Here is a 24450-nt window from a genome sequence, read left to right on the forward strand (position 1 = left end):
TGCGTTACATTCTGATGCTGACCCTGGCTGCTCTGCCCCTAGCTACTGTGGACATCTGGAGAGTAAATCTCTCCCATCTCGCTCGCTCTCTGTCTGTCTTACAAATAAACAAAGGAAAAACTGTAAAAGAACATCCAGGTGACAAATATAATCAAAAACAAAAAATTAAAATTTAGAGTTAAAAGACAAAGTTAAAAAAAACAAGTCTAGAGAAAGAAGGCAAGAAAACGTAAAGTGATAAATTATCAAATTGTAAGAACATTTCCTAGCACTAAAGCAAAGTGTTTTTTAAATGGAAATCATCTTCTCTCAAACTCGGGACTCTGCAAAAAAGATGAAGTAAGCTACACAAATATATACAAACTCCAAAACTGAGAAAAACAAATCAAAAAAAGAAAACTGAAGAATCTTAAAAGTTTTCAGGGGCAGGCACTGGGTGCAGTGAGTTCACCCTGTGCCTGCAGCGCCACATCCCATAGGGGCACTGGTTCAAGTCCTAGCAGGTTCACTTGCAACCTGGCTGCCTGCTAGTGTCTGGGAAAGCAGTGGAAGTTGGCTCCATAGGACACTGTGCCCATGTAGGAGATCCAAAGAAGCTCATGGGTCCTGGCTCACGGCTTCTGTCTGTGCTACATTTGACTATGCAGCCAGAGGAGGAGGAGTCAACCAAAGAAGAACTAATTACTCTCTCTTTCCTCTATTCTTCCAATTTCACACAAAAACATAAATCTTGAAAATGATAACATGCAAAATTCTGGAGCCTAGAGAAAGGGAATGGAAATACATAGAATGATAATACATACAAAAACTGAAATATCCTATAAGGTTGAGAGAGAAGGTTTCAAAAACACAAAGAAAAGTATGTCTAAAGTAAGTCCTTTATATTCTATTTTTAAAAACTAACCTCTGGGGAGCTCGGTGCAGTAGCCTAGAGGCTAAAGTTCTCACCTTGCATGTGACAACATCCCATAAGGGCACTGGTTTGGACCCCAGGTACTCCACTCCAATCCAGCTCCCTGAGTGTGGCTTGGGAAAGCAGTGGAGGATGACCCAAAGCCTTTGGACCCTGCACCCTCATGGGAGACCCAGAAGTTGTTCCTGGATCCTGGCTTTGAATCAGCTCAACTCAGTTGTGGCCACATGGGGAATGAACCAGTGGATAGAGGATTTTTCTCCATGTATCTTTCCTCTGTAACATATAACTTCCCAATAAATAAATAAATAGATAAATCTTTAAAAGTTAACTCTGAAATTCTAAAATTTTTAAAAGTTGGGAAGAATAACACCATCTTATACTGGAATTAAAGGGGAAGACTCCAAGATCTCTGTTCCTTGATCAGATTGAAAAAAACATTCCTTTTTTTAAAGATTTATTTTTATTATTTTTTTATTGGAAAGGTGAATATACAGAGAGGAGAGACAGAAAGGAAGATCTTCCGTCCGATGATTCACTCCCCAAGTGAGCGCAACGGCCGACACTATGCTGATCCAAAGCCAGGAGCCTCTTCTGGGTCTCCCATGCGGGTACAGGTTCCCAAAGCTTTGGGCCGTCCTCCACTGCTTTCCCGGGCCACAGGCAGGGAGCTGGAAGGGAAGCAGGGCTGCCGGGATTAGAACCGGCGCCCATATGGGATCCCGGGTGTGCAAGGCGAGGACCTTAACCACTGTGCCACCGTGCCGGGCCGAAAAAAACATTGTTTTATAGTTAAGTGCAATTTTACTTTTCAAATTTTGTACATACACTAGTTGTTTTCTTTCTTTTCTTTTTAAAGGTTTATTTATTTTTATTACAAAGTCAGATATTCAGAGAGGAGGAGAGACAAAGAGAAAATCTTCCATCCGATGATTCACTTTCCCAAGTGAGCACAACGGCCGGTGCTATGCCGATCCAAAGCCAGGAGCCAGGAACTTCTTCCAGGTCTCCCACAGGGGTACAGGGTCCCAAAGCTCTGGGCCGTCCTTGACTGCTTTCCCAGGCCACAAGCAGGGAGCTGGATGGGAAGTGGAGCTGCCAGGATTAGAACCAGCACCCATATGGGATCCTGGGGCACGTTCAAGACGAGGACTTAAGCTGCTAGGCTATCACGCCGCCAGATCCATCTACTGGATCATAAGCCAAATGGCCACAATAGCTGGATGAGGGCTGATCCCAAGTCAGGATCCTCTCCCATCTGAACACAGGGGCCCATTTTATGGGCCTGGCACAACAGCTCAATAGCCAAACCCTCACCTTGCAAACAAAGGGATCCCATACGGTCACCTGTTCGTGTCCTGCTGCTCCATTTCTCATCCAGCTCCCTGCTTGTGGCCTGGGAAAGCAGTAGAAAATGGCCCAAAGTCTTGAGACCCTGTACCTGTTTGGACATTTGGGAAAAACTCGGCTCCTAGCTTCGGACTGACTAGCTCCGGTCATGAAGACCATCTGGGGAATGAACCAGAGGATGGAAATCTTTCTGTCTCTTTATAAATCTTATCTGCCTTTCCAATAAAAATGAATAAATCTTCATAAAAAATTCATTGTTAATATTCTAATTCATTTATATGGTTCTCCATTTTTAAATCCTAACAAGTTCCTTTGAGGAGTTAATTTGAGCTATCTACTATTACAGAGGCCTGGGTCCTCCTCCATCGCCAGGGCTTCCATCTCATTATTCCTAAATTCTTATCAACTCAATCTTTCACCAGGCTGTGCCTAAGATTACAATAAGACTAAGAGTCTCCAGGAGATAAATATGAAATGTTCACCAGCTAAAAGTCACACACGATTATTTTCAGTGCTATTTTGGCTACATTATAGGCAAGTTTTACAGGCACTAGTCTCCCTTCCACAAACTGGTGGTTTTAAGGAGCTGCTGAGACAGAAGCGGGGTCGGGAAGTCAGTATTGTGTCACAGCAAGGTGGCAGCTACTTCACTGCCATCCCCTGCTAATGAGTCTGGGAAAGCAGCAGAGGAAGGCCCAAGCACATGCTTGGGTCCCTGCACCATGTGGGACACTCAGATGACGCCCCTGGCTTCACCTGGCCCAGCCCTGGCCATGGTGGCTATGGAGAATAAATTAAAAATGTTTCTGCCTCAGCTATGTGGTTGAGAAAAAATTATTTACTACAGAAACCAAGAACCCAAAATACAAAAAGCATCCTGAAATGCAACTACACAGTGGATAACTTCTTACAATAATGATCTTGAACGGCATAGAAAAAATTAAATTGTGTTTTTAAGTACAATAAAAATGTGTAACTTATATAATAAATTTTAGAATGACTTTTACCCACAATGCTTAAACTAAAGATTGGTAACTAAAAAGTTGGTCACCCAGAAAATACGCTTATCTAGTCACACATATCTAAGATATCCTAAGTTATAATTCACTAAAAAGGTAAGGGATTGGCATCGCACCATGGTGAGCTTCCACCTGCAGCCATATGGGCGCCAGTTTGTGTCCCAGCTGCTCCACTTCCAATCCAGCTCCCTTGGCTTGGAAAGCAGCAAAGGATAACTCGGGGCCTTAGGCCCTGTATCCAATGAGAGATCTGCAAGAAGCTCCTGGTTCATGATCCACCCAACTGAACGTTGTGGCCATTTGAGAAATGAATCAATGGAGGGCAGGCATCTCTTTATCTCTTTCTTTCTTTTGCTCTCTGTAACTCTGCCTTTCAAATAAATCTTAAAAAAAAAAAGGAAAGTGAGAGATAATTCTAAGCATTACTGACTACAGAAAAGTCAAAACAAGCTAAACAAAGAACAGAGTTGGAAGCCCACACTTTCAAATTTCAAAATTTGCAAAGTTGCAAAGATACAGTAATCAAGACAGCGCAGTGCTAACTTAGGGACAAACACACACTCAGATTTAAGGGGAGGAAATCTTATGCATGTGGCTAATTTTTAACAAGGGTGACCAGATAATTCAAAGATGCTGGGACAGAACATTCATCAACAAAACAATGATTTGGACCTTCTAATGCACGGGATAACAACACGGATTACAGATCTAAATCTAAGAATTAAAACTATAAAACTCAGAGGGGAAAAAAAATCCTAGGAGTGTGTCTCCCTGAGCCAGGATATAAGTGATATTTTAAAAGACTTGGCATCAAAAACACAGCCATGATAGGATGTCAAAATTATAAACTTCTGTGCTACAAACAATATCAACAAGAATTTAAGAAAGCAACCCAAGTACCCGCATATCACGTATCTGATAAGTACTTAACATCCAGAATATGTGAATAATGTCGCAATGCAATAATAAAAAGGGTTCAATTTTAAAAAGGAATAAATAATTTGCATAAATTTTCCTAGAAGCGACACATATGACCAATAAACACATAAGATGATGTTAGTAGAAAAATGCCATTTAATACTCGAGAACGCCCATTGGGAAAAACAGCCCAGAAATCAGATCATCCAAGCAGCTAGTCAAGGAGACAGACTTGTGTACTGCTAAGCAGGAACGTGAAATGACGTGGTAGCAATGGAAAACAGCTCGGTGGTTACTCAAAAGGCTAAACATAGAGTTACCATGATGACCCAGCAATTCCACGCCTAGGTATAATGAATAGGTAGGAACTAAAAGCAGAGATTCTAACACGTGTACAGCAATGTTCAGAGTCGCCTTATTCACAATAGCCAGTCAACAAGATTCACATACAATATAATACAATACATGCTGCAAAATGGTGACACTCACATTAAGCACATCAAGCGTATTTAAGAGAAGTCAGTTACAAAAGGCCTCGTATTATGGGATTTCATTTATATGAAATGTACAGAATAGACAAATCCAGAAACAGAAAACTGTAAATACTGCCCAGGGCTACTGACTGGAGAAAACGGGGAGTGAGTGTTAGCAAGTAGAGGTTTTCTTCAGGGGAAACAAAAATATCCTAAAATAGGCTGTAGTGAAAACCATTCAACCCTATGAATCTATAAAAAATAACAACATATACATCTTGACTAAACTATATAGTACATACCCTGATAAATGTATAAAAGAAACACCATGAATCACAGATTTGCTTCCCTGAAGACAACCAAGACCTAATTTTTCTACTTTTTCAACACTACAACTAAATTAACACTGCTTTTTAAACACCCAGAAACAAGCAACTAGTACTAAACGTTATGTAACACCCCAAAATGTTTCTAAGATAATTACAGCACAGAATTGCTCTAAGGGGAAAATCTAATTGTATTGCATTCTGGTTTGAAAACCAACAATCATACTTAAATTTAGGGGGAGTTCAGTTACACAAAGTACAATCAAAACACAGCAAAGACTTTTATGATCAAGATACTTCAAAGTGGCACACTGCTGGTGTTTTGGGAAACAGACTGTGAGCAATCCGGGGGGCCTTGACAGGTTCCCTTCTGTTTTCACTTCGGTAACTCTGAGTCCAATCCACGTCATAAGTTAAGGGAGATCTGTGAGAGTCAGACTTAGCAAGGAGGACAACAGGAACTTCCAACTCAGGATGCCTGGTTTCAATTCTCTTACAAAAGTGGTATCACTTATGTTAACACAGGTATTTAGATAAAAGAATGAATATGTGCACATTCCCTCAGCTTTCTTTTTTTAAAGATTTATTTATTTTTATTACAAAGTCAGATACACAGAGAGGAGGAGAGACAGAGAGGAAGACCTTCTGGCTGATGGTTCACTCCCCAAGTAAGCACAACGGCCAATTCTATGCCTATCCGAAGCCAGGAGCCAGGAACCTCCTCCAGGTCTCCCACGTGGGTGCAGGGTCCCAAAGCTTTGGGCCGTCCTCGACTGCTTTCCCAGGCCACAGGCAGGGAGCTGGATGGGAAGTGGGGCTGCCGGGATTAGAACTGTGAGGACCTTAGCTGCTAGGCCACAGTGCTGGGCCCCTCCCTCAGTTTTGATCTATACAGAGCATTTTCCAACTTCTGGTGTACAGGAATTATCTATGAAGACAAAATTATGTTCTGCATACTCAAAGTTTTTAAAGTCTATCTGAAATTAACAGAATATAACAGAGCTGCTTAATAAACCCTTCCTCCTTTCCTACTAAACACGATGACCTCTGCTGAGCACAGAAAGCAACTGCCTCAGCAGGAGCCCTGCTTCCTGGCTGCGGAGGCAAGCCTAGAGGGAAATGAAATGGACAAAGGTGACAAGGAACATGACCCAGGCCAAAGTCAGTATGAAAAACGGGAAGGAAAAAAAAATAAAGACTAAGAATTCAGTGTTGGGCAAAAACTGAAAGGATGAGAGAAGTCATCAACAGCAAATGAGGGGAAAGGAACAACCATAAGCAAGAATGGGAAGCAACAGCTTTACATGGAAGTGTATGGAGGCAGCGCACATCAGGAACAACAATCTTTTAAGATAAAATCAAGTTATAGAAGCAGTATTGGTTGATAAAGAGAAATCTGATAAAAACAAACTTAGAGGGCCCAGTGCCATGGAATAGCGGCTAAAGTCCTCGCCTTGAATGCGCCAGGATCCCACATGGGTGCCGCTTCTAATCCTGGCAGCTTCACTTCCCATCCAGCTCCCTGCTTGTGGCCTGGGAAAACAATTGAGGACAGCCCAAAGCTTTGGGATCCTGCACCTGTGTGGGAGACACAGAAGAGCTCCTGGCTCCTGGCTTCAGATCAGCGCAGCACTAGCCACTGCAGTAACCTGGGGAGTGAGTGAATCATCAGACAGAAGATCTTCCTCTCTGTCTCTCCTCCTCTACATATATCTGACTTTGCAATAAAAAGAAATAAATCTTCAAAAACAATCTATGATACAGTTTCCGTATATCTTTGTTGATGAGATGTGTCTCCTGTAGGCAAGAGATAGATGGGTTTTGTTTTTTGATCCAGTTTACTAATCTAGGTCGTTTGACTGATGAGTTGAAGCCATTACAATCAAGGTTAATAGGAATGGTGCCTCTCAACCTATTTCCTTACTCCTCTCTAAGACCTGGCATTGAAATTTATCAGTTCCCAGCGCCCAACCAGCAGAAGTGAGAACCAGGTAAGGAGGGGGCGGAGCTGACAAGGGGAAGGTTGGGGGGCTCCCCTGCTGGACAGCTACTCCCCCTGGAGAGCAAGGGGTTGGAATGGGGGCAGACCAGGCCAAGCAGGGCTACAACACCTGTGGACCTCATGTGGACTAGATCAGGGGAAAGCCAGGCTGGGCTGATTGTTCCTACTGGTGCAAACAAAAATTAGAGTGGGTGAGGGTTGGTTGCGCTTAGCCGCAGCATCAGCTGGCAGAAGCTGACACTGGGGGCTAATTCTCTCAAGTTACACTGCAGAATCACCTGGAGAGTGCATGATCTGGCGGTGGGAGTAGCCTAGAAGGGAAATAGTGGGCTCCTCCTTCTTGGGTTACCACTCCCACTGGAGGACACGAAAACCAGGACAGGGGCTGGGGTGGCTAGACAGAGAGGCACCCAACAGCATGTGTGTGGGCTGGATAGCTGGAATGGTTGGGTTCAATATCCATTGACCTGTATGAGAGCTCAATGGGATGTGGGACAGCCTGGACTAGTCCGCTGCACAGACTGGCAAACCAGGGGGTGGGGCTGCTGGGGGTTATTGTGGGTCTCTCCAACTAGGCTGCAGCTCCCACTGGTTTATGTGAGGGCTGAGTGTGTGCTGGGCAGAATCAGGTTGGACTGCAACACTCATTGGTTCCAGTGGAAGACAGGGCTGGAAACAGAACCAACACAGCAATTGCAACCACCAGCTGACTGGGGTGATGGACTGTACAGGGTCCCATACTTGCACTTGCAAGTACACACAAGAATCTGGTCTGGGATCACCTCAGACAAAGTTTCTTTGGGGATCTCCCCAATCGAACTGCTGGACTCAGAACTCTAACCATGAAAAGACAGAGGATAGAACAAGTCAGTCAACTACCTCAGCCATATATTGGCAGTGAAAAACTGGGCAATCAGAGACTCTAAGATGGACTATGATATTCAGTGGATTCTTCAGCGACCTCATCGTGCTTGGAATGGTGAGACTGGCAGCAGTTCATAGCTATTGAACTTTCAGGATGACTTGAACAAGACCCTCGGAGCATGCCCCATCTCAGGGACCTGGGATGGGTGGGAGACTGGGTGGGGCTTCTTTATCTCCCCCTTTACCCCAGATACATGACAAAAACAATGTGGAAATAATGGTCTTACCCACTTTCCTGTAGCCCTTAACCTTTGTGCCCTAATTAACTATGTAAAGAATGTCAAAAATAAAGAAAAAAAAATGAAAAAATAAGAGATTTATCAGTCTCCTTATCATAGCATTTTTATATTTTTTAAAGAAAAAAGATCTTCCAGGTTTATACACTTTTCTCCTATAACATTTTCCTCAAATTACCACAAATAAATAACAACTTACAACTTGCTTACTACAAATTATTGCACAGCCTTTTCACCTAATTATGACTTTCTCTTACATAAAGAAATGACGGGGCCACTGTTGGTACTATTGTCCAGCCTCTAACTCCCACTCACACTTACTGCCCACTCATTTGCATAACTTTTCTTTATCTTTAAAGTCATAACTGAAACATTATCCCTAAGCTCCCAGGAGCAGATCAGACACCTCCCATGGTACCTTGTAATTTCCTGTATTTCAGCTCTTATATAATTGCCTGTTTACCTACATGGAAAGAGTCAAAAGACTGTTAAGCTCCCTAAAGACTAGACCACGAGCTTTTTACCACTGAGTCACTTTTATCTGGCACAAAAACTAGCATATGATAGACATGCAGTAAACAGATACTAAATAAATCATAAGCATACATATTTGCAAAAAGTAGAAACTATAGTTAAGGAGAGGCTACAATGAATACATCAAAATTTTAAGCAATTTCGCATTTAAAAGCGTATTAACAGTGTCAAAAAAACAAACTGCAAGTATGTCTTGCTTTGTGCTTGTACACTGCATATCCCATTGTTTCCTGCTGAGTCAAGGATAAAACACCTAGAGAAGCCACACACTTGAGAAGCCTGACATAAAACAAAGCACAAAGCTCCCAATTCTATGTATTCGTGTAAGTTTAAATGCTCACAGCTTACAGTATTCCTTCAAACAGAAGCTGTAAGATTTTAGTGCCTCTCCTTTTGCCCGAACATACGATGTATTTAATATAAACCATAATAATTACATTTACCTTTATTAAATTCTTTCAGTTCTCTAGTTAATCTGTAAAATTTTAGGTGTACAGAAAACACTAGCTAGGCTCTGCATCAACGTGTAATGAATTCCTCTCTAGGATGATTATTTTTGCGAATACACTGGCTATAATGATAGATTTTAAAGAACACTCGGATAGACAAAAGAGTAAATAAGTTGTCTAAACAACTTCATTGGCATAAACTTTAAATATGAAAAAATACTGCTGCATACATCACGGAGTTTAAATAAAATTGAATATCAAACCATTTGAAGGCTAATCACATTTTCCTTAACTTCAAAGGTTTGTGAGGACAGTACTGTGGCATAGCAGGTAAAGGGTGCTTCTGTGACACTGTTTTCCCATTTGGACTAAGTTCAAGTTCCAGTTGCTCTACTTTCAGTTAATCTCCCTGCTAATGAGCTAAGAAAAATCATGGAGGGGCCAGTGCAACAGCTCAACGGCTGAAGTCCTCGCGAGCCTTGCACGCACCAGGATTCCACAGACCACTGGCTGGTGTCCCAGCTGCTCCATTTCCCACCCAGCTCCCTGCCTGTGGCCTGGGACTACAGTCAGGGTTGGCCCGCAGCCTCGGGAGCCTACATTCATGTGGCAGAACCAGAGGAAGCTCTCCTAATGTCTTAACTTTGAAGTATCTGGATACTCTGCTTGGGTTCAATCCTTTGCCTTGGGCTTTTGGAATTGTTCAATTCTATCTCTCCAGGGCATCAACACAGCCAGTCCACCAACTTGGCTTCTCTTGGTATTTTACCTTCCCAAGGCACTGCTTTTCTACTCTTTTTAATATTCCTTAAATTCTTAATTTTAGCAAGTTTAGATAGAATACTTTTAAATCAAATAAAAATCTTTTTTAAAAAATGTAAATTTCACACATCCCCACCAAAAGAAAAGTGTATTAAATATCTGTCACAATTTGGCAATGTGCCAAGAGCACAAAATCACCTGCCTGGAAGTAATTTGTAATCTCCAACACATAATCACTCATCAGACAGACCCGGAGGACATATAAACAGGAAGGGGGAATTACTGGAGCTGTATGTTAAGAGTGAGTTAGGATTTCTGAGGCTAAAGGTTATCACCTATTTCAAGCAAGTGAAAAATGTTCAACTCCAAGATGCTTGCTCAATAATGGGTCAGAGTGGGCTGATTAGAAAAGAACAGCTGTGTGAATCTGTATTTCAGAACCGCTGCAAGAAACTACAGAAGCATACACATACTACATGCTAAGTCAAACACACAAAAGCCAACATATTGTATTATTCCAGTTACATGAAATATCCAGAAAAGGCAAAACCATAAAGACAGAAAAGTAGATTCATCAGTGGCTGAGAAGCAGAAACTGTTACAAGGTTTCTTTCCAGGATAACAAAAATGTTCTGAAATTAGACAGTGGTGATGGTTCAATATACTAAATACTTTGATGTTCAATCAATACACTTTAAAAGAGTGAATCCGATGGAACATTTTAGTGGGGGGCTTCAACATTTTCTCTGCAGCAATACGTACGAAGGACGTAACATGGTTGACCACTAAAGCCACTTCACCATGGCAAGAACTTATCTGGGGACTTTGACAACTACAGAAACAACAACAAAGAATAAAGAGCATCATGACACCAATAAGGCCAGGTATTAAGGCCAGAATAACAGGTGAAGGCTCCTTTTAGAGATAACATCAAGAACTGCCTAGAGGAAACAAGATAGAGTAATTTCTAACAAGGTGATAACTAAGGCCTACTGCCTAAACTGGTACAAAGGAAATAATTCACAAATTATTCTGAAAGAGGAAAGGACAGTAGGGTTTTTATTCTTTAACAGCAGCTAACAACAGGAAAAACGTTGAGAAGATAATGAGGATTAGAGCCAATAGCAAAATGCACTTTAAGACGGACAACAAGCCAAAAGGAATGGTCTCATTTGACACATACAAGTTCCCAACCAACAAATGTATCACATCTTAAGTATTTGTAAATCACGGTTCTAAACACATTTGCAGGAAAAACAATGCTTCAAAGGAATTAAAGTTTGCAACATTTGCAAATGGCCTACAACATTTGTTACAATTTTTCATTATTGATTTTTCTGGCTGAAAAGTCTTAGTCCCATCTCCATCTCACCACACATCCCATCACAAGAACTTTCATTACTTCCTAAACTCTGGGAGAAGAATCCCTTCACTCCCAGTCCCTACCCCAGCTGTTGCCACCACCACCGAGAATTCTGGCCCTTTACTCCTCATGCAGGCGAAGCCAAAACAGGATCACTTCCAAAACCACAAGCAAAATGGAATTCTGCCATGGCAGTTTTACAAACGAGAGGGTCTCCTCAGCCACACACTTGAATTTCAGAGGCTGCTTACACAGAATGGCCAACATTCTTGTGATACAAAACTGTCATATATACAATTCGAGCATTCAGCACATGTTGAAAGGTATATCCCCACTGCTGCCCAGTAAGCGTACTGGAAAATTTGTAATGTAACTGTATATACTTACACATACAGCAGGAGTCTCTCCCCCTGCCCCCAAAAATGCCAGCATGGGAAAATGAGTGGCGGAAAGAATCACTGGGTTCCGCGGGTAACACAACAGAGGGCATCCCTTTTCATCCTGTTCCCTGGATGCCCTTCTCACAAGAGCTCTGCTTTACAAGACCCAAATCACTATACAGTACACACAGGTACTGAAAGGACACATGGCAAAAACGTTATGTATTCTTTAAAAATGAAGTTACACTTAAAAAAATCCAAATCAAATGTTGCCATCTTTGAAAGGTTTCTCCTAAAATAACCTATGCAGTTGGGGCCTTCTTGGGTTTCAGTAACACCTTGTATCATTATTACAGTGCTTCCTAAATTGCTACACTTTGCTTACATGTTTCTTTCTTCAGTACTTAACTCTTTAAATAATGAAACATGTTATTCATCTCTCTGCACTTCCAATACCTTGGACAGTGCATGGAGCATGAGAGTCCAGTAAGAATTTAATGACTGAGTGAATTTCTTCAAATGCTGGAAGACAGTAAAAGTGAAAACTCATGAACAAATGTTAAATTAATTAATTACCCAGTCTCAGGGGGGAAAAAACAAACAAAAAAATAAAAAAGAAATTTAAAAAAAAAAAAAAAAAAAGAATCCAGGCCTCAAACAGTTGATTGAATGTACTGAATATCCATGAGAGAAATTCAACTACAAACAGGCAAGAAGCACAGAGTAAATATTTTTGCTTAACCTTTTCCACCACATGTTTAGAAGGCTGTAAGAATACTCCCTGCCACACATTCACAATCTCCAGAGAGGAAGATTAATTTAAAGCATGCTATATTTGGCATCTGACATCTACAGAAATATTTAAATAAAAATGAACTCCAATACAGAATTCAACAATATTCTGAGGGCAAGAGTAATGGAATACTTACACGTTCCTAACAGATTGTTTTGGAAATAAGCATTCTAACCAAGTTCTGACATAGTTAAAATATTAATACTGACTTCTTGAACCTGCAAGACCCCTTGTGCTGAACACCAGACAAATGATTCACAAAAATGGGAACAGTCACTAGCCCATAAATCCTCAAGATCCTAAGAGATAAATATGGAAGAATGCCATAAATTGGCTAAATGGCTGAGAGGGCTTTGGAAGTTACCCAACTTCCTTTTGGCCACTGATGGGAAGTAATGCTAAAAGAAAAGAAAATAATAAAAACATTTAAAAATACTGAAAGAGGGCTCGGCGCAATGGCGCAGTGGTTAAGGTCCTCGCCTTGTACACCCAGTAATCCCATATGGGCGCCGGTTCTATCCCGGCAGCCCCACTTCCCTTCCAGCTCCCTGCCTGTGGCCTGGGAAAGCAGTCGAGGACGGCCCAAAGCCTTGGGACCCTGCACCCGCGTGGGAGACCCGGAAGAGCCTCCTGGCTTCGGATTGGCATAGTATCGGCCGTTGAGCTCACTTGGGGAGTGAATCATCGAACGGAAGATCTTCCTCTCTGTACATCCGCCTTTCCAATAAAAAAATAATAAAAATAACTCTTTAAAAAAAATACTGAAAGGTACCAATGCCTAAAGCAGAGTTTGTGTTTCAGTGGTGGCTATCATCTTACCTTGAAAATGTCTTACAGTCTATGTTTATAATGTTCAATTCTTTAAAAATTATCTACTCAAAACTCCTACCCTTACAAATAAGGAGGCCAAGGTCCACAGAGGCAAAGGACTCGCCCAAGGTCATGCTCCTGATAGCAGCTGAAGGCCAAATTCTAATGCAGGTCTCCAAGAGTAGCTAATTTAGAGGTGTTTTCCCTTATGCCTTTTATTAGGCCTACACCACACACACAGTATATGTATATAATAATCTATAGACACAAAGGTACAGTGTGTATACATACATACATACCATTTGTCACATGCACATTCTTTCTTTGTTTTTGGTGGGTTTTTTTAAGGTTTATTTATTTAGTTGAAAGTCAGTTACAGAGCTAGATCCTGCACCCACTGGTTCACTCCCCAGATGGCCATATGGCCAGCTCTGGGCGAGGCCGGGGCCAGTAGTGCAGGGCTTCATCCCCATCTCCCATGGCACATGCACACTTTCACAGCATTTCCAACCAGAGCTGTCACGAAAATGCACACCCAAAACACAGCTTATTGAAAAGAACATCTCTATGAAATGCATTCATTCATGCTTTCTCAGTAACTTACTGAACACCAAATTTGACATCCATATTTACTTAATCTGTACTATTATCTAGATGATAATAATGAGGCATAATGATTAAAAGCATGGATGCTGTAGTAAGAGACCCTCATCTAATCCACACTGACGGTCAATTAGCCATGTGCCCATTTCCTAAGACTCGGTTCCCTCATCTGTAATAAGGAAAAATAACAAGTGGCTATAGCTGTATGGATTAAAGAGATGATTAATGTTCAGGATCTAGTACTTAATTATTCAGTAATTTATCTGTTGTGATCATTATCACTGTCTAATCTCCCATTTTTCTACAAACAGGTCCCAAAGAACATTTTCTATATATCTAAAACACACTCAGTCCTAATTATGTATCATCTGTTTTGAAAACAGTTTAAGAACACTACTTAAGAAAATTCTTTTTGCTTTTCCTGTTGGGAGCTAAAACTCTTATCCCGAATTTTTTTGTTTGAAAGATTATTTCATTGAAATGAAAGGCAGAGTGACAGAGAGAAAGAGAGAGAAACGAAGATCTTCCATCTGCTGGTTCACTTCCCAAATGGCTGCAACAGCCAGGTCAGATCTAGCCAAAGCCAACAGGCAGGAACTCTATCTGGGTCTCCCAAAAGGATGGTCAGGGACTTAAGCTCTTGGATTATCCACCACGACCTTCCCAGGCACGTTAGTCTGGCAGAGCAGCCAGGACTCCAATCAGCACTCCATGGGATGCTGCCACCACAAGTGGTGGCTACATCCATAGCCCCAAAATCAATAGTTTTCTGTGAGATACATTTTTAAAGCTTTATTTTTGTTGGAAAGGCAGATTTACAGAGAAGGAGAAAAATCTTCCATCCACTGCTCCACTCCCCAAATGGCTACAACAGCCAGAGCTGGGCTGGTCCAAAGCCAGAAGCCTCCTCTGAGTCTGCCATGTGGGTGCAGGGAACCAATGACTTGAGAGGTTTAGCCTCCTATACAACCACGCTAGCCCCTTGAATTGATTTTTTAAGTTTATTTTTAATTTCAGATGACACTAACATAGTTGATCAGAGTGGGATGGGTCAAGGGTTAGGGAAAAGTGGGTATGATCATTGTTTCCAATTTTTTTCTACTTCTCCTTATTGGTTTTTTTTTGGGGGGGTGGGGGAGGCAGTGGTGGGGGTAGATAAGTGAAGAAGCCATACACAGTCTCCCAACTGCTCCATTACCCGGGGATGGAGAATGGCCACCTGCTATCAAGCCAGGGTCCTGATGTGATGCACACTCTTACGGGTTCTGCCTAGGTGGTTTCGTTAGTTCTGAACTGTTGTTGATCTCGCCAATCAAAGGATAAGGGAGCCCTTTCAATGTCCACTGCCTGACATAGTCAACCTCAGAGTCTCCATTCACCCAGCTATTGGCTGTCATGGTTTGGCTAGGGTAGTTGTACAATCTGTTCTGTGAGCCTCAGGGGCAAGGGAACGGGACCAGGTCACCTGGCCTGGGTCGTTGGCCCAACTATGCAGTGGGGGCCAGGTCCGTGAGCCTCCAGGGCGGGAGTCCAGCGTGGCCAGGGCTGCCTAGCCTGGGTCAGTGGAAAAGACGAAGTAGTGAACAGCTGGGCCAGATCCACAAGGAGGATATGGCAGCCCACTGAGCCCTGCAGGGCACATCTGTACCATCCTAGAGGAAGGATTTTTTTTTTTTTTAATTCTACTTATGTCCAGGACTTTTTACTAAGAGTCTAGAATTTCAAAAGACAGAAAATTTTCTGTTTTCTTGTACTTTTCTATTCTTTCAAACAAAATGAGTTTAGCTGCCTGAAGTCTGTGAAGAGGAGCTCCGGCTGACGAGGCCCCTGAGAGCTCTGTGTCACGCCGAGTCCCATGGTGCTCGGACACAAAGGACACGGTCTCAGTTATGCCCACGAGACTCAAATGACTTCCATTCTACTAGGTTTATGTAATTTTCATCTTAACTGTATTATAATCTGAAATTAACACAACTATAAAATGCCCATTTCCCCCTTGTATTGTACTCAGGACTCAAATATTTCCCCCTTTCCAACATTTTTTAAAATACCAATTTTATGAAAAGTGTTTACTAGCATTGTGATATTGTGACTTCATTAGGTCAAAAGAATGAAATCGCAAGCAATTTTATTTTCAAAGATTTAATACTATAAGAAGCTAACTCCTCTGGTCTAAGTTCTTTTAACACTCATTCATGTTCTATGCCCACTGAACAACTTGAAAGAATATAAATTTACATACAATCCTTTTAATAATCACAGAAAGCTAAACAAAATCCGCTTATATTATTTCATCTTTTTAAAATCTCAGGATTTCTCTTGAAGGAATTGCCATTTGATTTTCTGGAGTACCCTAAAATTTCAGTTGGAGAATACATACTCTATACTAAAAACAAAGTATTTGATCATCTTATTGTAAGATTAAACTTCCAGAAACTTTGTTTTGTCAGGACTAGAATACATTAAATTACAGTAGACTGACTTAACATCAAAAGAATCTCGTAACTGTAATGTGGTGTTTCACGAGGGTAAAGTCATGAAAAAGAAGCCAAACCAAAAACTATTCCCTCTGGGAAACAGAAACTGGTTTAAGTAATTTTAAAACTCTCTTGACATTTGATCCATTAAGAAAAAAAAGTTTATCACATAAACAGAACCATTACAGCATGCTGAAAAACAAATCCAAAAGATTACAAATAAAGTTTATTTTCCTGAATCTTACTTTTCAACTACCACAAATAACTAAAAGATGTTTATACATAATACATGTTTTAAAAAAAAAACTCACTATTTTTAAAATTCTCCCCAAATTATTCTTAACGGTCTAAATTAAAATGTGATCCTCAAAATACCAAACAAAAAGAGGACTTCCTCCTGCCAACCCACAGTTTTACAGTTTTAAAATAAAAGACAAGATCTGAGTTAAAACACATTGCAATTTTTAGTAACTTAAAATGAGAACTTAAGAAAATAAAACATGATTCTCAAAGTAATTAAAAATAAAGTCACTGGATTTTTACAAAAGGATGACAAACTGGCCCGACACACTGCAACGTCTGACCTCACCGGCCTGGGAATTTTATGAATCTGCCCAAAACGGCAGAATCGACAGAACCCTGTGTGGCAGGGAAATGGGTGAAGGCCTTTCAAAAACACATGGCAAGTTAACAAGGATCGTTTCTAAAAAAAAATATATATATGCCAGTTCAGAGTAAAACTTCCAGGCCAGATGGAATCAGACATCAGTCGGCTGTGTCTCTATATACTGATTCCTCAAATGTTACCAGAGTAAACCTTCACTAAAAACTGCTCTGAAATCCATGCAGCACAGCAGCACACGGGGCAGCAAGTTTTTTCCAAACATCTATGCTGCATTACTGCTGCATAAAAGCGCTGAAATACACATTTCCAGGTCATCACAATTACTATCTTTCTCCTGGACCGCAATTTAACATTTTTAATAAAGAGAAGTCATTAAATAAACCTAAGAAAAACACTGGATAAAGGCACACTTCCTTCTCCAGTATTCAGAATACTAAAGTGTTTATAAATATGGCCTCCCCAACTCACCCAGGGAACTTGTTTCAGCTTTATGAATGGTTTCGCTTTTTTTAGTGTTAATGCATTTCTGAACAACTGAGCATATCTCCTACCTAATCTGAAAATGTAAAATGATTTCCAGCATCTAGGAGTAGCTATTCAAGTAAAGCTACTTTGTTTGCAATAAAACCCAAAGATTATATAATAAGCTATGACACTACCTTCCCCACAATGTCTCCCCATATTGTCCTACAGAGATAACACCCATTTTTACAAAACGAAAGCAAATAGGGAATAAAATATATATATATTTTTTCCCCCAACTAAGAAACTGCATTCTCTTTTGTCAACATTTCAACACACTCATCTACTGACAAAGGAGAAACGACACTCCACTGGCCTGTCGGAAACTAAATTGGTTTAATTGAGGTATTTCCAGAGAATATGTATAGCAGGGGGATTATTTAAAGCACAGAGTCAGGTGCTACATTTTGGGGAGACCGCCGGCCCAAGATCTCCCGATTTGTCACTTGCCTTTCTCTCACCACCCACCCTGCACCAAACCCCCATTGTTCTACGGAAAAACTCACAGCTAATGAGAGCGAAATAGCCACGGCTGCATCTGTGTGGCCGGTCACCACCGAGGAACGCTCCAGAAACACCTTCTTTTGCACAGATAAAACCCTTATTTGAGAATACATTGATCACGCACCGGTGGGGGAGAAAGCATCGCAGCTTTCCCACCCGTGATGGGTGTCATTCCAGAGGCTCCCCCCCACTACACACACACCTCCCCAGGAACGGTTACCATAATAAACCGACCCGGGGAAAAGAAACCAGGATGCGAACCGGCCTTGAATCACGAGGGTTCAGAAATCATATGCTGAAATCCTCGAAAAGTGGCCAGCCCACTGGGGCAGAGGCCCCCCCATGAGCACGCACCACCCCGGCACAGCCCCCCGACACCACTTCCTCCCTGCAAAGCCGGCCGGCGGGGACACCTGCGGGCGTCGGGGAAGCCGGAGCCCCGAGACAGACAGACAGACACACACACACACACACACACACACACACACGTACTCACCCATCTTTCCTCTTGGCTTTGTAGACGTGACCGTAAGTGCCTCGGCCAACTTTGCAGCCCTCGTATTCAAACAGGTCCTCGACCCGCTCCCGCTCGCTGCTCAGCTTCACTTTAAAGTCATAGTCCATTGTCACAGTCTCCGAGGCCGGAGAGCTGGGTCGGGGGGTCGGGGGAGGACGCCGGGGTGGGGATGGGGGACGCCGGGGTAGGGATGGGGACGCCGGGGAAGGATGGGGGACGCCGGGGTGGGGATGGGGGACGCCGGGGAAGGAAGGGGGACGGAGGGGAAGGATGGGAGACGCCGGGGAAGGATGAGGGACGCCGGGGAAGGAAGGGGGGCGCCGGGGAAGGAAGGGGGACGCCGGGGAAGGAAGGGGGACGCCGGGGAGCAGAGCAGCACGAGCCGCCCGCGGGTCTCCGGGAGCCCAGCCGCTCTCTACGGCCGCCCGCAGCAGCAGCAGCAGCAGCAGCCCGACCGACGCGGCCGGGAGAGCAGCAGCAGGAGCAGCAGGCCGCAGCAGAGCGCCGGGGACATCCAGGAGGCCGGCCGGGGCGGGCAGCGGCCGGGGCGGGCGGGCAGCGGCGATCGGTGCCCCGGTGCCCACGGGCTCCCCACGGGCGCTGTCCCCGGCTGGCCCGCGGCGGTGGGAGCGGCGGGGCGGCCGCGGCGGGCGCTGCTCCTCTCTCACACGCGCACGCACGCCTCACCCTCTCCTCTCACTCTCTCTCACTCACACACACACGCTCACACACTCACTCACTCACTCACTCGCCCATACACTCCAACAGAAAGGCAGCGCCGCACAACAGCCGGTACCTCCTCACAGAGAGGAGGAGGGAGGGCACCCGCGGAACACGGCCGCGCCTGTCGCAAAAGCGTCGCGAAGCTCGGGGCAAGCCTCGGGCCTTGCCTCCAAGCCGGCTCCCGCGGCGGCGGCTGGCAGGACCTGCTGCCGCCCGCGCCCCCCGAGAACCGTGGGGAACAGAGCCCGGGGAGCCGCTGCCCAAAGCTGCCGCCAAACGGACCACGTGGATCCGCGCCCGCGGCGGCCCGGCCGCAGACTACAGTGCCCACAATGCCCCGCGGCGGCCGCTGTGGCCTCCCCCTGACGACTCCGCCCCGCACGGTGGGAATAGGGAGCGTTGCATCAGGGGATTGGTAGTCCGAGATGAAATGAGTTTTCATTCACTTACGGGGGGAGGCGGGAATCACATGTTCCCCCCCCCCCCAGCGATATTGCTAGAGTCTGAATTGGCCCAAAACTTGACTGAAAAGATTCACGCGTTGTTGACGCTGGAGGCTATTGGAACCATATCCTGTGTCTCTTCGGTGTCCCAGATATTACAGGGCATTCTTAGCTGACGAATGCTATCGGTAAACAGCGCACGGACTGTCCCTGGAGGTGCTCCTGGCGTTCCCGATCTGATAAGGGGCTACCCAAGGATGATAATCAACACACCGGCACACGTTAAAAACCAGGAATGCGTCGATGGGAAAATGACCGCCTCTCGCTACTCCTGACCGGCACTGCCGCTGCCGCCGGCGACGGTCGCAGCTCCTCCCGTTCCATCAGAGCGGACCTTATTTTGAATATGGCCTTTTGTCGCACGGCCGGTAAAACAGCATGGGATGGGGGTGGGGGTGGGGAGGACAGGTAAAATTGGTAGATCTAAATCCACAAAAGTTAGCTTGCTGATCATGTTAAGGTAGACAAGATGTCTGCTTCACAGGTCCCGACCGTACCTTGATCATGATCCTCATGCTCTCTTGTAATTCTTTGCTCCTCTCGTTTCAACTGTTAGCTTCGAGTTTTTCTCCACAGCCCAAAGGAAATAGGATGTGTCCTAGTTTCAAGACGTAGCTTTTTCCCTAGGGTCCTGTGGTACGCATCAAAATCTGCTGTATCTTTTATTTTGCTAGTTGATAAATTCCATTTGGGAATCATATTTGCATCTCTCATAACTGCTAGTAATCATGTCTTGATGAAGGCAAACAGTAGACATTTGAGAATGAATCAATGAATTTATAGTCATGCTCACATAAAAAAAAAATCCAGTGATGGTGGTTGATGGGTGATGACGACACCATTTGCAAGAAATCCACATAAGAGCCTTCTTTTACATAAATTTCGAGCTTAAAATTAGGGACTTCACCGATGATTTAGATTAAGTTGTTTTTAACCTAGTATGTTATTTATTGAGCATTGAAGTTGACTGGTTCTGATTAAATGGGCCCTAAAGTACTTACTTTGCAAAATGAAGATACAGAAGACCTCAACATGCAGTAAGTTCACAGTGCACAAGAAGTGGACAATTTTATTCAGGGAAACTTTGGCTTCCATTCAGTTGCATGAAATGGGTGTCTCTCCAGCAGGACTGTCCCTTTCCATCATTAATGAAATATGGCTTTGGAGAAGGCTCTTCCTGGAAAAGTAGAGTGTGTGTGTGTGTGTGTGTTTTGAGTGGTGTATCTCTCCACCCACATGTTGCCTCATTGGAGTAAAGGTTGTGAAAAGGCCTTGACCCTGCACTCAGAGGTAGCCCAACTTCCACCACCTCCTGTACCATCTGCACATGATATTCCTGAATGCCTCAGACCTTTAAAAATATCCTTTCGACCGATGTTTTGGCTTGCTGTGCACCGTGATAAACAGCCTCACTGGTCCACACGAATGATGGAGTCACAAAGCACAGCAAAAGAGACTTCTCAATAATCTTGCAGGACTGGGTGCCGGTGAGCCAGCACACTTGGGCTAGCCAACAGCCAGTGAATTATGTCCTAATATGCAGTTCCTTCCCCACACGTTCTTTGTTAGCTGAATACTATGGAGTCACAATTTCCCCAGCTCTTGCTTCAAGCTGATTTGCCCACCTGTTTGCTTAAAGACTCTCAGGGGCACGTAACCTAGCTGTCATGCTAGCTAGCAAATTTTCCACAAGCTTTTATGCTACCTAGTTGTCAACTCATAGCTAAACACTTCACTAAAAAATGACCCAAATGTTTACTTCTTACATACACTGCGGATGAAGATATGAATTCTTGCTGAAGAAATTAAGTGTTCTGTCAGTACTCCTGGGGCAGGAAATGACTCTGTCCCAGCAGTAAAATAAAGAATTGCTGTTTTTCTCTCTCAGCCTATGGTGAGATTGAGGGGTCCGGAGTCCAGTTTGGAAAATGGTGTTATATAGGCAAGCTGGTCTGTAACACAGTCTCACAATGAGATGCAGAGACCATCACTAGCAACCCTTTGCAATGGGACCTGGCTAATGTACTAGAAACAGTTACACCTAACACCTGTTTTACTTGTTAGTTTTCGTGTGATAATTCCCAGCTATTATCCCAACCTGGTCTTAGCCATGGACTTGTGTCCATGCTTGTAGGAAAGGGAAAAATGGCAGCTGGAAACTCAGTTGTGCAAATAACAAATGTGTCAAAGCAATGGATCAGGCAGCATTTACGGCAGACAGAACTACTCCAGAAGTGTAACCAACCTGTGTTAGAATGTGCTCCCTGTAGACTGAAGGTGAAGAGAACACACTGTTTTTTTTTAATTAACTGAGCATTTCAGAGACATGTCACTGTCTCTTTAGCTTCATTTCTAGCCCCATAAATCATACTGGTGGCCCTATCTCTGTGCCTTGATAACCTCTAATAATATTGCAAAGCCCGTGACCCTCCCTGGTCCATATCTCAGTGCTCTGATATTGCCCATGATGCCTTTGCATAAAGTGTAGTTCTACTCGTTTCCTAAACTGAACATCTCCAGTGTTAACATGCCTGCCCCCAAAGCAGTCCCACATTTCAACAGCCTTCTCAACCATCAAAGGGCATATTTTGCTGTCATCCCCAGCAAAATTTCTCAAGCCGAACTGCCCTCCAAGCCTCCTAGTTCCTGTAACTATCAATGCTGGCTAGACATTCATCCTGTTGTTTCCCTGCCAATGGCTCTCACACAGACCTTTATACTTGTGCCAGATCCTCGGTTATCAATCCCTGAAGACTGAGATGCTTCCCCATGCCATCTTTGACCTTTGTAGTCCTACCAAGCTCCCAACATACAGCTCGAATGCCTACCTTGGTCCTGAAAACTTTTCTGATTCTTGCAGCTGCACATGACCCTTCGTGACCAAGAAACTTTACCATAGCCTTGCCTCCACTGGGCTTCACTTTCAGCTCACTTAGAAACATCACAGTTGGGCCTGGCACAATAGCGTAGTGGTTAAGGTCCTTGCCTTGTATGTGCCGGGATCCCATATGGTCACCAATTCTAATCCCGACAGCCCTATTTGTAGGCTGGGGAAGCAGTTGAGGACAGACCATTCACCCGCATGGGAGACCCAGAAGAGCTCCTGACTCCTGGCTTTGGATTGGCTCAGCTCCAGCTGTTATGCTCACTTGGGGAGTGAATCATCAGATGGAAGATCCTCCTCTCTGTCCCTCCTCCTCTCTTTATGTCCACCTTCCCAATAAAAATAAAGAAATCTTTAAAAAAAATCACAGTTACCTTGTATTTTAATCATTTAATTTAGAAAAAAAAAAAAACCCTACCCCTTAATGAACTTAATGACTGAGTTCTCTACCTTAATCATCTCAGTAGCCCCTTCAATGCCAAGCGAGTTGGTAATAATTATATGTAATTGGAATATGTTTTACTCCATAAAACAATTTCTATAAAGCCTAAAGTGTACCTTCATAATAATAATGGTGGATGATTGTCATTTGAAAGCATTTTGCATCTTGCCCCAGTCCTACCTCTGAACCTAGACTTTTGGCAGCTGTGGAAAACTTGATGCTTCTTTCTATATTGACGTAAAAACCCACGTGGGTCTTCTCATACTAGACTGCTTCCAGTTTCTACAATTTTGGATTCTGGAGCATATTTTCCATGGAAACCATCTAACCACCCATTCTGCAATTGATGTGTTCCTTAAGTTCATCAGCAAAAGGTACATATGTATTATTCACGTGTGATCACAGAGTCAGACACAAGAAGAGCAAGCCAGCTTAATCAGACCACCGTCCTCCTAAAAAATTGTTTTAAAGAAAACATTGATGCAGTGCTGAGCGTTTAGCCTCGCTGTGAAGATGCCTGCGTCCCGTACTAGAGTACCTGGGTTTTATTGGAGCTCCTGGGTTCACTGGAACTCCTGGATTTTATTCCGATTCCAGGTTCCTGCGAATGCAGACCCTGGGTGGCGATGATGATGGCTTAAGTAATTGAATTCCTTTCATTCACAGAGAGGCCTTGATCCAGTTCCAAGCTCTCGGCTTCAGCTCTGGCCCATTCCTAGCTATTTTAAGCATTTGGGGAATGCCTAGGTGGATGGGAGTTGTCTCTACCTCTCAAATGCAGTAAGATATTAAAAAGAAAAGGAAAATGATGATGGTACAGGAAAAATAATTCCATAATCATCCAGACTGTACTTTAGATCTTAAAAACAAGCAAAAACATTTTCACAGATGACTTACTTTTCCCATTGCTATCATGTGAGCATTAGTGGACTCATTTCCTCCACCCAACTGGAAGCACAACCGTGTAACAGTCCTGCTGTTTACTCGCCGTCTGCCATTACCAGGCAGTTAATTGTGTTTCTCAATTTCAGTTTGGAAAATCCCAGGAAATGCTCTTCTCTGGCTGGGTTGGGCCTTTCTCATGTCAACTAAACACAGTCACAGAGGCAAGATCACACAGCAAAATGAGAAGCCCTTAACTAGGAGTGACAGGGGAAGTGGAGGAGGGGGCTCTCAGGAAAAGGGAGAAAGGGCTAAGTATTACAAAGGAAATCAAACAGTGAAGAGTGATACCAAGTGGAGAGGGAATTCCATTAGAAGGGTGAATGGCCTTGGGCTCTCTGAGAATGCTTAAACTAAAACCTGAAAGCTGAGAAGCAAAATCTGCTAAGATGGGGCAGAACAGTGGTGCAGGTAGAGCAGTCAGACAGCAAGTGCCAAGCCCTCAGCCTAATACTG

The 24450-nt window shown here is 43.5% G+C and overlaps 1 protein-coding gene across 3 annotated transcripts in view; it reads right to left on the reverse strand.

Annotated features, from left to right (window-relative positions):
- The window catches only part of CDK8 (cyclin dependent kinase 8), a 95827-nt gene extending 77150 nt beyond the window's left edge, over nucleotides 1-18677 (reverse strand). For 2 of the 3 annotated variants that reach the window (XM_040979862.1, XM_040979861.1), the window contains exon 1: nucleotides 18480-18677. In XM_040979862.1, coding sequence (XP_040835796.1) covers nucleotides 18480-18607 — 128 coding nt within the window. In that variant the 5' untranslated portion in view covers nucleotides 18608-18677. The remainder of the gene's footprint in view (nucleotides 1-18479) is intronic. The other variant, XM_040979863.1, reaches the window with a different exon arrangement.
- Between the last annotated feature and the right edge of the window lie 5773 nt (nucleotides 18678-24450).

Source organism: Ochotona curzoniae, unplaced genomic scaffold, assembly GCF_017591425.1.
Source record: "Ochotona curzoniae isolate NIBS_2020 unplaced genomic scaffold, NIBS_Ocur_1.0 contig_3332, whole genome shotgun sequence".
Classification (NCBI taxonomy): Eukaryota; Metazoa; Chordata; class Mammalia; order Lagomorpha; family Ochotonidae; genus Ochotona; species Ochotona curzoniae.